The 14,980-nt window shown below is 39.3% G+C and overlaps 1 protein-coding gene across 1 annotated transcript; it reads right to left on the reverse strand.

Annotated features, from left to right (window-relative positions):
* Positions 1-547: 547 nt before the first annotated feature.
* On the reverse strand, positions 548-13,141 carry six9 (SIX homeobox 9). The gene is made up of 4 exons (XM_017708040.2): positions 13,056-13,141; positions 11,088-11,520; positions 3,956-4,119; positions 548-1,358 (listed from the first exon to the last, which is right to left on the reverse strand). Exons 2-4 carry the CDS (start codon positions 11,490-11,492, stop codon positions 1,169-1,171), a joined length of 759 nt encoding a protein of 252 aa, XP_017563529.1. The 5' UTR covers positions 11,493-11,520; positions 13,056-13,141; the 3' UTR covers positions 548-1,168.
* Between the last annotated feature and the right edge of the window lie 1,839 nt (positions 13,142-14,980).

Raw genomic sequence — 14,980 nt, forward strand, 5'->3', positions numbered from 1 at the left:
CAATACCGTTGAGATATGCATGTATATATATGCTTGTGTGTGTGTGTGTGTGTATCTCAGAAAACAGTATTGCAGTCCATGAACAACAACAACCAGTATAATAGCTGTATCAACTGTATAGTAATATGTAGCTGATTGAATGTCAGTCCATTGCATTATTTGTTATTTATTTATTTTTACACATTTTTGGAAGCCCATTCCTGCCAAGTAGAGGAGAAATAAATAATCTGTTGTTGCTGTTTGAACAACCATTTTCTATAAAAAGGTAAATTTACAGCAGAAAGAAAAAATTTTCTTTATTTTAATGTATGGTAATGTATTTAATGTCATTTTTGAATATTTCTGTCATGAAATTTTGAAATCGAGTAAATGACAGCAGGTGTTCACATAAATGTGTGTATATATATATATATATATATATATATATATATATATATATATATATGTATATGTGTATATGTATATATGTATGTATGTAGTATATTTATGTGTGTATGTATGTGTATGTATGTATGTATGTGTGTGTATATATATATATATATATAAAATATATGTAAGAACAGACATGAACGGTTCTGACAGTGACAATATTTTTTTTTCTGTTTCTGGCAGCTGTATTTCAAAGTTTTCACTTAGTGTCTCGACAGTCATGTTGAAACGACTTGTTTTCTAGATCTTTTTGAGTTATAATAATGACATCTCAGAATAATTACTTTCTTGAAGTTTAATCAGTCATGTTTTTGACAGTCAGTCATTATTTTGAGATACAATGTAAAAAGGTTCAGGAATATAATATTTATTTCAACAGATTCATTATTTTAAGTCAAAATGTTAATATACTGCTTTTTCCCTCCTCTACCTGGCAGGAATGGGCTTCTACAATTTTCAAATTTTCTTGCAAAAAAAAAAAATGTATTCATATTTTTTCATAGCCTTTTTCTGTCGCAATTTGTTCATTCAAACTTGTTCACAGCCTCAAAAAAACATTGTGATATGTATTATGTCTTCAAGTGTCATGATGTTTTACCGTATTGCTCACTTGCTCACTCATGTACAATTCATCCCACAGAATCAGACTAACAAGTAATGAATTTCCTCTGCTGTGCCAGCAGGCGGCAGCAACATGTTGAAGTGTAAACGGAGCGGTCAGTCTGCATTCAAGACCTCATCAGTAGGGAGAGTAGTGAGGAGGGCCGAGGTGGCTGAGAGGCGGCGGGTGGGCAGAGGAGAGCTGGGAGCAGGGGAAGAGTGATCTGGGGCTCGTTGGAGGGGAAAAGTCATCGTCCGAACTATGGAAGCCACCTCTAGACGTTCCAGTGGAGCACAATAACTGCTGCGGCACAGAATCTTCCATTTGCCTGAGAGAGTGAGAGAGAGAGACAGGGAACATGGCAGTTTAAAGCAGGGATCTGTAATTTATACCAAAAAAAGAAACATGGCATTTTCAAATAAGCACTGAGAATCACAGGCTTTTGCAGAATCTGGTAATCAGGAGAGCCACCAGGCCTTTAAAACACAAGCAAAGTTAAGTTCATCATAAACTACACTACCCTGTAATTTCCTTTAGGCATTTTAAAAAGTCATAGATTGGGAAAAAAATCTGAACTAAATTTACCCCCCACCCTAAATGCTGTTGATCAGCCTAGACATTTTTAGTGTCCGGCATTTGCTTCTGTAGTTTTGTACTGGGAATATGAGGCAAATGCAAACGGAAGCTGAACGTAGACCATTCCCAGGCTTTACATTTGCTCATCTCTTTATGCAGTTGTGTGAAACAAACAAAAAAAGTGCCCAAACTATTGCATATGTTAAGGAACATTTAGACAACTTATGAAAGGGTTCTCAAAAACAGGGTTAGCACGGTGGGGTCACCAAAGGTCAAAAAGGGGACAGATTTTTCAGTAGGAATGGCCCTCGGCTAGGCTAGCCTCAGTGAGCTAACTTGCTAACTAAGCAAACTTTGAAATGGAGCAGCCTTGGCGATGGCGTTTTCCCCCAGAGGGAAAATGTGAGGGCAAGTCGAGGAGCATATATCTGAAATCGTACTGAAACAGAGAGAAGATCCCATCAGTGAGGACAGTCAAAGATTCCACTGTTAGCAAGAAGGCAGCTTTGCTAGTCTTTTGCAGTGCTGTTAGTATTCTGAAGTTAAAATGCGTAAAAACACAAACGACTGAACAGGTTCTCATCCTTATAGAACTAGAACCAGAGTGTAATCTAGTAAACCGATCTATTTCCAAAGCCCGATATTTACTAAAATATGATATCAGGAAGTTTCTGTAGAAATATGGATGTAAATCTTATTTTTAATGTTGAAGAAACATGACTGAGGCTACATGGGGCCCTGGGAACATAGTGCTGTGTTGTAGAAATTTCAGGGAGTAAATAAGGGGAGCTTGATACCCCGTGGAAGCTGATACCTCATCAATTAGCATTGTGTAAACTGCATAACTAACTCATCATATACATGCTAACATGCTAACATGTCTGGTGTCTGAAGTTTGTTTCTTTAGTGTTGCACTGGAGCTGCAATGCTAATGTAACCTAGCTAACAAGCAATGGAAGCTGATACCGCATCAATTAGCATTATGCAAAACGCACAGCTAAATCATCATATTGGGCTCAAACTGAAAAAAATTAACTTGCGAATATATATATATATATATATATATATATATATATATATATATATATATATTTTTTTTTTTTCTGTTATCTAAAAAAATGGACAAAAGACCAACACATTTCAGGTTTCAGAATGGCAGCTAATACCGTTTTTAGCTATTTTAGCTATGTGATGTACTTTTGTCTGTTGTTTCTAGACATACAGCATCAGAAACAACACCAGCATGTCTGTTTAATAGGACTTAACATCTTCAAAAGGTTTCAGGCAAGCTTGATGTTAGGCTGTAGTTTTTACCATTTTAACCACAGATTTACACAGATTTCTACACCAGTCAGGCAAACATTATGACCTATATCCTTGTTTCTACATTCATTGTCCATTTTATCAGCTCCACTTACTCTATAGCTGCACTTTGTAGTTCTACAGTTACAGACTGTAGTCCATCTGTTTCTCTGATACCTTGTTACCCCCCTTTTACCCTGTTCTTCAGCAGTCAGGACCCCCATGGACCCTCACAGAGCAGGTACTATTTGGGTGGTGGGTCATTCTCAGCACTGCAGTAACACTGACATGGTGGTGGTGTGTTAGTGTGTGTTGTGCTGGTAAGAGTGGATCAGACACAGCAGTGCTGCTGGAGTTTTTAATCACTGCGTCCACTCGCTGTCCACTCTATTAGACACTCCTACCTTGTAAGTCCACCTTGTAGATGTGAAGTCAGAGACGATAGCTCATCTGCTGCTGCACAGTTTGTGTTGGTCATCCTCTAGTCCTTCATCAGTGGTGAGGACGCTGCCCACAGGACGCTGCCCACAGGATGCTGCCCACAGGACGCTGCCCACAGGATGCTGTCGGCTGTATATTTTTGGTTGGTGGACTATTCTCAGTCCAGCAGTGACACCGAGGTGTTTAAAAACTCCAGCAGCACTGCTGTGTCTGATCCACTTGTACCAGCACAACACACACTAATGATCCACCACCCAAATAGCACCTGCTCTGTGAGGGTCCATGGGGGTCCTGACCACTGAAGAACAGGGTAAAATTATACAGAGAATCAGATGGACTACAGTCTGTAACTGTAGCACTACAAAGTGCAGCTATACAGTAAGTGGAGCTGAAAAAGTGGACAACAAGCATAGATCATAATGTTATGCCTGATTGGTGTATGCCTTTATTTATCCCTGATTATGCCTCGCTGATGAAAACTGTAGAAGCAAACTCGACCCATCAAACAGGTCTTGATTGGTCAGTTATATTTGGTCTGTGTTCATCTGATATTTTTTGACCTATTATAATTTTAATAAGAGGTCCAATAGAACAGACTCGACTCACCCTTTACGGCCCTGGGCGGCTCTGTCTCTTTGGCGACGGTTTTTGAACCAGTTGCTGACCTGAGTGGCTGTGAGGCCTGTGGCTGCAGCCAAATCGCGTTTCTCCCGGGGTGAGGGGTAGGGCTTCCTGCAGTACCACTCTCTCAACACACACCGGGACTTCTCCTACACACACACAGAACACTGAGAATGGTAATCTTGCATGTTCATGCAGATCTATGGACCTGTTCTTACAGAAATTATTACACAGCACCTGTCAAAACAATTGGACACATACACCTGCGAGGTTTTCTTATTTGAACTATTTTCTACATTTGAGAATAACAGTGACGGCATCAAAAATATTAAAATAGCTTGCGGCTCTTTCGCTGTTCTGTTGTGGCTCCACAGCAGAATTAGATTTTTTAAGGCAAAAATAAAATAATCCTCCTTTACAGTAAAATAAAGCTCTGCTGATCACAGTTTAACAATAAATGGTCTTAAATGCTGGAGTTAATGTCTAACTGCTTGTTCACCCTTTAACCCTGAAGGTTGTCGCGCTGACTGCTGGTCACCATAGCAACACAGATAACTTGCTTAGCTAGTAGTTAACAAAAAGGCAAAGATAAAGATTTAAGGTGAACATTGATGATTTTGAGACGAATGGACTTATTTGCATTTATAATCACTCCAGCTGCTTTCCTGATATGTTTAATCTGCAACGAGAAACTGTCAAACACTAAGAAGTCACAAGGCTGAACAAGCTGACTAAAGCTTCATAAAAAGTCAAACATTAAGAGACGTTTTACAAGAAGCTGTTCTACTTTAGTGGAAAAGTTTCCTGCTGGAGATTCGAGAAAAGCGCCTATAGCTGAGCTGAAACTCAAAACAGGGCAAAGTAAGTCCGTATCTTTGTTATATTTTTAATCTATATTAGTACATCAGCACACGCTGAGACACATTTACAGCCAAGATGGTGAAACTTTACTTCAGTAAAATAGACATGTAATGTTGTGGCTCCCAAGCTGGTTAGATTTGTTGTTGAAACTTGACAAAATGGCTCTAAATATTTGGGTTGCCGCCCATGAAATAGCACATATTGAGCGTGTTCAAAATGTTTCTTCTATAGTAGCCCCTCCTTGGACTTGATCCATCTGACATGCTTTACCAACAGGACATATTTGGACAAGTGACATAAAATAGAGAATCCTCTCTAAAGTTCTGTACTAAATAAAAACAAACTTCAAGCATTTGAGCAAAAGCCTTTAAACTATCAGTAAAGAATCAAATAGGTTTTGGCTCAGGTGTACAGCTCTTGGGAAAATTTGTAAAAAAATGGTTTAACTGGCAAAACCTTTATATTAAATGACCAATTAGTACAGTAAGCAAAAATACATTTTCTGGGGATTTTTCATACATTTTAAATATTTTGGACAATCATAGTTTACGTATATTTATCTTCCATATTGGCCCACTGAGGTTAGTGCTGTTTCACTAATGCTAGCTATAAGCACAGACGCATTTATTAGTTGTGAATTTGGATATGTTTTTAAAACAGCACAGACCAGCATACGTTGTGTTTTAAAGGCTGGTATGCTGGTCAACAAGCATGACCATGCTGGGGTGACTAGCTAAACCAGCACCAGACCAGCATATGTTGTGTTTTAAAGGCTGGTATGCTGGTCAACAAGCATGACCATGCTGGGGTGACTAGCTAAACCAGCACCAGACCAGCACAGACCGGTTTAGAACAAAAAAGGGTTCTTCTGTTGTTACAACCCTGACATTGTAACAACAGCAGAAGCCTTTTTGGTGCTATTCAGAACCCAGAAATGTTCTACATACAACCATATACAGGACATTCTGCACTTCTTTCTTTCTTTCTCTCTCTCTCTCTCTCTCATGCTCCCTATTTAGCTCTCTTTTCTCTCTTCTTTTCTGCGCCGGTCGGTCGCCGATAGGTGGATCGGTGTGTCATTCATCAACCTCGTCACGCTCGTCACTTACTGGCCAATCAGAGGGCGCGTCCGGACCAAGAGAGGGGAGGGACTTCGTGGTCAAAAGCTGCGCGGCGGTTCTTGCTCGGAAGCCTTCGGCTCGCTTGCTGTGCTCCCGCTGTGTCCACTGTGTTTGAGCTGGTCTAGAAGAACAGTCTAGAACGTGCGCGCGCTTACACTGCCACACGCAGGTAGTGTGAGTGTCTAGTCACACTAGTTCAGAGGCGGGTTCCACCCGCCAGTCTAGCTTAGAGTAGCAGTCAGCTCTTTTATTTCTGCTAGTTAGACAAGATGGACAAATGCAGGCTGGTGTAGTTCTTTTGCTATTTTCTTTTCTTTGGTGCCGTCTGTGTTCTCCCCCAGGCTGGACCAGTTCTTCAGCGTCATGGTTTGTTGTCTTGGTGTTTTGTAAACATTGGTGTCCATTGTCCAGTGTTGTGTATGACTGGATGTCCTTGAATTAAATCAGTTTTCTATATTGTCTGGTTTCCTCACTGGTTGGCCATCTCCACCCACTCACACCGCACGTTACTGTCCCCACACTCTCCTCTGGACTGCAGCCTTTTGTGGGTATGTAACAAATACCATGCAAAGAACCATTTAAACCTGACCTGGTTCTCTATAGAGCTCCTTCTAAATAGAACCACTGCCTTTACTAAAGAACCGTTGATAGGTCATCTAGTTTTTCTACTGGAACCAAATCAATAGATAATTGTTTCTTTTTGACCAAAGTACCCATTAAGGTTCTGTTGTGGTGGAAAAGAACTTGACACAGATCTCTTGTAGAATCAGGTTTAAAAATGGACAGCTCTTCCAGTCATGTGTAAAATGTGATGATATCAGTAATACCTTATGAAGGGAGGAGTCCAAAGACTTAAAGATTAGGTCTAATTGCAAAGTCAAAGTTAGTTGAAGTATCGAGAGGATAAAAGAGAGCAGGGAAATCAGTGGCCTTCACTTCTCTGGATGGTCAGGCTGCAGTGATTTTTGTGAATCAGTCCGTGACCTTCAGACTCTGAAACTCTGACTCTGGTGAGAAAAAAGTGCTACGTAAAGATATAATTTTTGTCAACCTTTACAAACATGTATGACGATATACACTTACTGGCCACTTTATTAGGTACAGCTTGCTGGTTAAAGGCTGGACCCCCTTTTGCCTTCAGAACTGCCTTAATTCTTCATGACATTCTTTCAACAAGGTGTTAGAAACATTCCTCAGAGATTTTGGTTGGTTATTTGAGTTACTGTTGCCTTTCTATCATCTCGAACTAGTCTGTCCATTCTCCTCTGACCTCTCACATCAACAAGGCCTTTCCGTCCACACAACTGCCACTCACTGGATATTTTCTCTTTTTCAGACCATTCTCTGTAAACCCTAGAGATGGTTGTGTGTGAAAATCCCAGCAGATCAGTAGTTTCTAAAATACTCAGACCAGCCCGTCTGGCACCAACGACCATGCCACGTTAAAAGCCACTTAAATCCCCTTTCTTTCCCGTTCTGATGCTCGGTCTGCACTTCAGCAAGTCGTCTTGACCACCTCCACATGCCTAATGCATTGAGTTGTGGCCATATGATTGGCTGAACAAGCAATTGTACCTAACAAAATGGTCGGTGAGTGTATAGTCAGGTGTACCTAATAAAATGGTCGGTGAGTGTATAGTCAGGTGTACCTAATAAAATGGTCGGTGAGTGTATAGTCAGGTGTACCTAATAAAATGGTCGGTGAGTGTATAGTCAGGTGTACCTAATAAAATGGTCGGTGAGTGTATAGTCAGGTGTACCTAATAAAATGGTCGGTGAGTGTATGTTGCTGGCACTTTTGCAGGAGTTTGTCTCAGAAAAGAAAAAGCCTAGTCAGTTGACCAGCTTGCTAATTAGCTAGCTAATGTTAGAAATTAGCTGCCTAGGTAGCATACAAAACCAGAGCTAGCTAGCTAACATTATGCATATTTGCTAGTGTTTGATAGCTTGTCCTGCCTATAGCTCGTTGTTTTTATCGATAGCTCATATACTATGTATTTTGTAGTTGTTTAGTCTGGTTATTCTTGATTCTTTTACATTTAGCTTTCATGAAATAGTGTTAAAGAAACGTCTGAACTGAATCTGATTCTTAGGTTAGCGCTGAACTGAATCTGATTCTTAGGTTAGCGCTGAACTGAATCTGATTCTTAGGTTAGTGCTGAACTGAACCTGATTCTTAGGTTAGCGCTGAACTGAACCTGATTCTTAGGTTAGCGCTGAACTGAATCTGAATCTTAGGTTAGCGCTGAACTGAATCTGATTTTTAGGTTAGTGCTGAACTGAATCTGATTCTTAGGTTAGCGCTGAACTGAACCTGATTCTTAGGTTAGCGCTGAACTGAATCTGATTCTTAGGTTAGCGCTGAACTGAATCTGATTCTTAGGTTAGCGCTGAACTGAATCTGATTCTTAGGTTAGCGCTGAACTGAACCTGATTCTTAGGTTAGCGCTGAACTGAATCTGATTCTTAGGTTAGCGCTGAACTGAACCTGATTCTTAGGTTAGCGCTGAACTGAATCTGATTCTTAGGTTAGCGCTGAACTGAACCTGATTCTTAGGTTAGCGCTGAACTGAATCTGATTTTTAGGTTAGCGCTGAACTGAATCTGATTCTTAGGTTAGCGCTGAACTGAACCTGATTCTTAGGTTAGCGCTGAACTGAATCTGATTCTTAGGTTAGCGCTGAACTGAACCTGATTCTTAGGTTAGCGCTGAACTGAATCTGATTCTTAGGTTAGCGCTGAACTGAATCTGATTCTTAGGTTAGCGCTGAACTGAACCTGATTCTTAGGTTAGCGCTGAACTGAATCTGATTCTTAGGTTAGCGCTGAACTGAATCTGATTCTTATCTTAGCGCTGAACTGAATCTGATTCTTAGGTTAGCGCTGAACTGAATCTGATTCTTAGGTTAGCGCTGAACTGAATCTGATTCTTAGGTTAGCACTGAACTGAACCTGAATCTTAGGTTAGCGCTGAACTGAATCTGATTCTTAGGTTAGCGCTGAACTGAATCTGATTCTTAGGTTAGCGCTGAACTGAATCTGATTCTTAGGTTAGCGCTGAACTGAACCTGATTCTTAGGTTAGCGCTGAACTGAATCTGATTCTTAGGTTAGCGCTGAACTGAATCTGATTCTTAGGTTAGCGCTGAACTGAATCTGATTCTTAGGTTAGCGCTGAACTGAACCTGATTCTTAGGTTAGCGCTGAACTGAATCTGATTCTTAGGTTAGCGCTGAACTGAACCTGATTCTTAGGTTAGCGCTGAACTGAATCTGATTCTTAGGTTAGCGCTGAACTGAATCTGATTCTTAGGTTAGCGTTGAACTGAACCTGATTCTTAGGTTAGCGCTGAACTGAACCTGATTCTTAGGTTAGCGCTGAACTGAACCTGATTCATAGGTTAGCGCTGAACTGAATCTGATTCTTAGGTTAGCGCTGAACTGAATCTGATTCTTAGGTTAGCGCTGAACTGAACCTGATTCTTAGGTTAGTGCTGAACTGAATCTGATTCTTAGGTTAGTGCTGAACTGAACCTGATTCTTAGGTTAGCGCTGAACTGAACCTGATTTTTAGGTTAGCACTGAACTGAATCTGATTCTTAGGTTAGCGCTGAACTGAACCTGATTCTTAGGTTAGCGCTGAACTGAATCTGATTCTTAGGTTAGCGCTGAACTGAATCTGATTCTTAGGTTAGCCTGAACTGATTCTTAGGTTAGCGCTGAACTGAACCTGATTCTTAGGTTAACGCTGAACTGAACCTGATTCTTAGGTTAGCGCTGAACTGAACCTGATTCTTAGGTTAGCGCTGAACTGAACCTGATTCTTAGGTTAGCGCTGAACTGAATCTGATTCTTAGCTTAGTGCTGAACTGAATCTGAATCTTAGGTTAGCGCTGAACTGAACCTGATTCTTAGGTTAGCGCTGAACTGAACCTGATTCTTAGGTTAGCGCTGAACTGAATCTGATTTTTAGGTTAGCGCTGAACTGAATCTGATTCTTAGGTTAGCGCTGAACTGAACCTGATTTTTAGGTTAGCGCTGAACTGAACCTGATTCTTAGGTTAGCGCTGAACTGAACCTGATTCTTAGGTTAGCGTTGAACTGAACCTGATTTTTAGGTTAGCGCTGAACTGAATCTGATTCTTAGGTTAGCGCTGAACTGAATCTGATTCTTAGCTTAGCGCTGAACTGAACCTGATTCTTAGGTAAGCACTGAACTGAACCTGATTCTTAGGTTAGCGCTGAACTGAATCTGATTCTTAGGTTAGCGCTGAACTGAATCTGATTCTTAGGTTAGCGCTGAACTGAATCTGATTCTGATGAAAAACAAGCATTCAGTCAGGTGTCTTCAAACTTTTGCCTGGGACTCTATGTTAAAGGGAAATTCCACTGACTTTTCAAAATTTCTGCATAAGTCTTTCAGAGTGGTTTCATCTGAAATGTTCCTTTCTACAGAACCTAACCAAGTCAGAATTGTTCACAGTGGCAGTGATAGGAACCAGATGTCTGGAACATTCAGTTCCTTTAAAAGCTACATCAGAGAACCTTAGTGCATGAAATGGTTATAAATCAGCTGCCTGATACTGTATTTTACTAATGTTTTGGTCTAAAGCGTATATTTTTTATATACATTAATGACAGAGAGGTACATACTGAGTGTTGTGAGGCAAAATATTTGTTTATTTTATTTTATATTATTAGCATTATATAAAAAGCTTAGAACACCTGTGTAGGCTCACCTGCCATTCTGCATAGAACATAAAATAGCTGTATTTCACTGTCGAAAGACCTCATATCCCCATATTTACGTTTAATGTAAGTCAATGGAACCAGAACGATCATCATGAAATTTATACATAATGTATAGGACAATATGCATTTTCAAAAACTGAAAAACGACAAAAATGGAGATACGCAGTTTTCTTCCGACAGCAGCGACTTGCTTTGTAGGCATTGTGACCCCTGACTCCTATCACCATCACTTTAAAGAAATCTGGCTCTATAAGTTTCTTTACTATCTATAACAACACCATTTCACATCAAACCACTCTGAATGACTTTGTTTACATCTCTGAAAATGTTAAATCCATTATAGTTTGTGTGCATTTATATATTCCAGACATTCCAGCTTCAATACCTTGAAGCAGTAGCTGGTCTCCTCTCCGTCCCAGATGGTCCGAGGCAGAGGGAATTTGCGGCGGACGCGGTACTTCCCCACTGCCCCTAGAGGACGCCCTCTCTGCAGTTCTGCCTCCAAGTAATGCGCCCTGAGCCAGAGCTGCTGGAGTAGAGAGTGACTGCGAGGGGAGAAAACGTTTCCCTCTATGAGGGCGTACAGCTCCGTAAAGCGGCCCTGATGGAACGCCACGGCTGCGCGCGCCTTCAGCACGCTCTCTGCGCCCTGCAGGCCCAGGTACGAGGAGGAGGAAGGTGAGATGGAGGGTAAGGAACGAAGGAAAGCAGCCAGACGGTCCATATACCCACTCTGCAGCAGAACCTCACAGACACACGCCACTTGGTCCTCAGAAAAGACCATCGCCATGGTCACAGAGGTGGGGGTGAGGGGTGGTCTAGAGGACAGATTTGATTTCATATGATAAAAGACTTCACACTCACACTCACAGATCTCTTTAATAAGGTTCTTTAGAGAACCAAAAGTAGTTTATCCATGGCATCATGCCAAGAGCACCATTAATTTTTAAAAGTGTTAGTGGTCTTGAGGTTTTATTAGTAAGAGTTTCTTACATGGTGAGATTATTATATTGCAACAAAATAGTCATTAAATATTATCAGTTCACATAGATGGTATAAATATAACAAAAAGCATTGTAAACCTGATTTGTGTGTATGAATATTGCTATACAGATAAGTAGCAGTGTGAAAAATATGAGCACAAAGTTGCCGCATTACTGTTACTGCAATAAATGTCAATAAAGTCTTGGAATACATTTCATATAAATAGGCCATTATAGTCTTAATAGTAAGGGTAGGAGGTTAGGGACCGGCCTTGTGGCCGGAAGGTCGCCAGTTCGATCCCCAGAGCTGACAGTACATGACTGAGGTGTCCTTGAGCAAGACACCTCAATGCTCCCCAGGACGCTGCAGATAGGGCTGCACACCACTCTGCCCCCTAGTGTGTGTGTGTGCTCACTAGTGTGTATGTGGTTTTTCACATCACGGATGGGTTAAATGCAGAGGTGAAATTTTCCATTGTGGGCCAAATAAGGGTCACAATCTAAAAAACTTAATCATTATACTCCATGAATTGGATTGGAATCATGGATTTTTGTGAAGTACCTTAATCTGCATTTCTGCATAAGTAAATAATTATTACTCTTTTTATGATATTAATAATAATAGTAGTAGTGGTGGTAGTTCTAGTTTCTTTTATGGCAGTAAAAGCCAGTAATGTGATGAATTACAGTTCATATAGATAGTGTATTATTATTAGTAGTAGTATTAACAGTATTATAATTGGTGTTTTACTAGTACTGAGTCCCAAATGCTAGCATATACAGTCTAATAATAATATGTACATAATATATTCTTGAACTACAGTTCATAAAAATAGGTCTGCATATTAAAGAGCACCCACCTAAAGGGCAATATGATATTATTTATATTAGTGCATATAGTTAATATAAATAAAAACTATATTATTTATATAGTTGTATTATTTATATAACTTATATTAACTAGGAAGCACTGATTATCACTGGTATTAATGTAAGGTGTTATACAAGTAATAATAATAATAATAATAATAGTTATTATTATTATTATTATTTATAGTAGTAGTAGTAGTAGTACTCATCTATGTATTAGTGTTTAGTATTAGTAATGTGACCCTCACAATAATTGGCAATAAAAGTCAGTAAAGTCATAAAATATAATCCATATAAATAGGCTTCTATAGGCCTAATGGTATTATTTGTTATTCGTTTTATTATTATATTATTATTAACACTAATAGTATTTGTGTTCTACTTACAGTAATATGAGCCCCAAGTTCTAGTATTTATTGTACTGCACTAAAAATCAGTAAGGCCATTAAATATGATTCAATATGATTGCACAGGCACATTTTAGATGATAAGTAAAGTACCTTCTAATATGATGAGTGGCCTCCGAGTTGGTTTGTCCTGTAAGCAGAAGATGCCGATGTCTCGTGTCTTTAAGCAGCTGAAAGAAGTGCTGGCAAGCTGAGCAGCTCTGTTAGCGTGTATGAGGTTTCACAGACTTCTGCCTGTTCTCACCTGAGAAGATCCGCCCACAGTGAAGTGCTCTCAGGTAACAGGAGACCATGAGGGTTACTAAAACACTGGCAAGCACTGACACACATTCTGAGTTGAGTCATGCCAACACACAAACTAAGATAAAAAAAAACAAAAAAAAAAAAACAAAAACAAACCTGTTAATCTGGTGCCTCGCTGGTATCTCAAATACTCAGGAAAGCCACAGGATCAAAAAGGAGCACATTTAAATCTAAATACAATCTTATTTACAAAGCAAATGAGGGCCTCAGCGTTTGTTGAATGGATTTGCCCGACATATGTGTTTATATAACAAAGATTATTTGCCTCTTAATGTGCACCTGAAAAGTCAGCCCTTCACTCTCTGGTGCAGTCAGATTATGTTATGTATGCAATGCTTTAATATACTTTAATATACTTTGTGCAAAGCAATGACTGGTAACTAGTTTTTTTAATAAGCAGACAGTTCTGTTGCCATTGGGCGGGCTGGCAGATGGATGGATAGGTGGGTAGGGCTGGGTAGGTGGATGGAGGTGGGTAGATGGATGGAGGTGGGTAGATTAATGGATGGATGGATAGATAGACTGATGGATGGACATTATATTTCCTAAGCTGTACTGACTACACACATCCCGTCTCGTCTCCAGGCTTTTATTTTATTGTCCTGTTTTAAAACATTACGTACAAATATGAACGTTTACACTGGGAAAAACTTTTTTAAGAACTATTACAGAACTAAAAGAACCATTTGAATGTTGAATGGTTCTTTCCCATAATGGAGAACCTGCTGTGTATGGTTCTTAGCATCTGTATCATTCTATTAAACTGGTAACTACTTTTGCTTTGAGTGAGCCCATACCTTAATTACGATTATTTTATTAAAATAAATTTTAATTAAATAAATTTTGTCACTACCACAACAATCATAAGACTACCCAGGCTTTGCCAAATGTTTCACTGGTGACAATTTTAGATCATTTAGAGTAGAACCTAAAAACAGGACTAGCAAACACATCATAATTTTGATTAAAACACAAAAGGTTTACTTGGTTGCAGAAAATGTGTTTCGGTAGTGACGATTCTTAATGCTCCACACTGATTATGAGACTTAGGGACACATTTATTTCAAAACAATGGGACCTCACTGCTCACCATGTGGCCATGAGGGACAGGGATGCAGTATCACATCCTGCTCTAAAATACAGAGGCGTGACGGCTCCGCCCACACATTAAAACACTTTCAGTAGTGACAGAATTTTCTGAATAGTTTTAATATGAAATTTAAACTCACAATAAATGTAAATCTCAGCTTCACTTAAAATATCCTTTTAAAAACACTGAAAACAATGCAAAAAAACTAGGATTTGATACAAATACGTCCCAATAGAAAATACCCTATAACAAGTTTACAGAGGTCTAGAGAGACCATAAGGTAGTTATAACTTTCTGGAATGTTATTCAGAGATGATGGGTTAATTACCTTATCTCAAGATAACAAAATTGTTATTGTGAAATAAGTTTCTTAATTTGCTCTCTCAAGATTACAAGTTATCTTGAAATAATGAGTTATTTATCTTGTTTTTTCAAGACAAAATTATCTTGTTATATCAAGGTAACAAAACTTATCTTGAAGTAACCAATTATTTATCTTCTTATCTCAAAATAACAATTCAGAAAATGATAGCAACAGCTCATGGCCTCTCTGGACTTGTGTACAACTTTGTATATGTTTAGTTTATTACTTTCTCAGTTAATGCCTCAGGTTTAAATAGATCAT

Source organism: Pygocentrus nattereri, chromosome 7 (genome assembly GCF_015220715.1).
Source record: "Pygocentrus nattereri isolate fPygNat1 chromosome 7, fPygNat1.pri, whole genome shotgun sequence".
Taxonomy (NCBI): domain Eukaryota; kingdom Metazoa; phylum Chordata; class Actinopteri; order Characiformes; family Serrasalmidae; genus Pygocentrus; species Pygocentrus nattereri.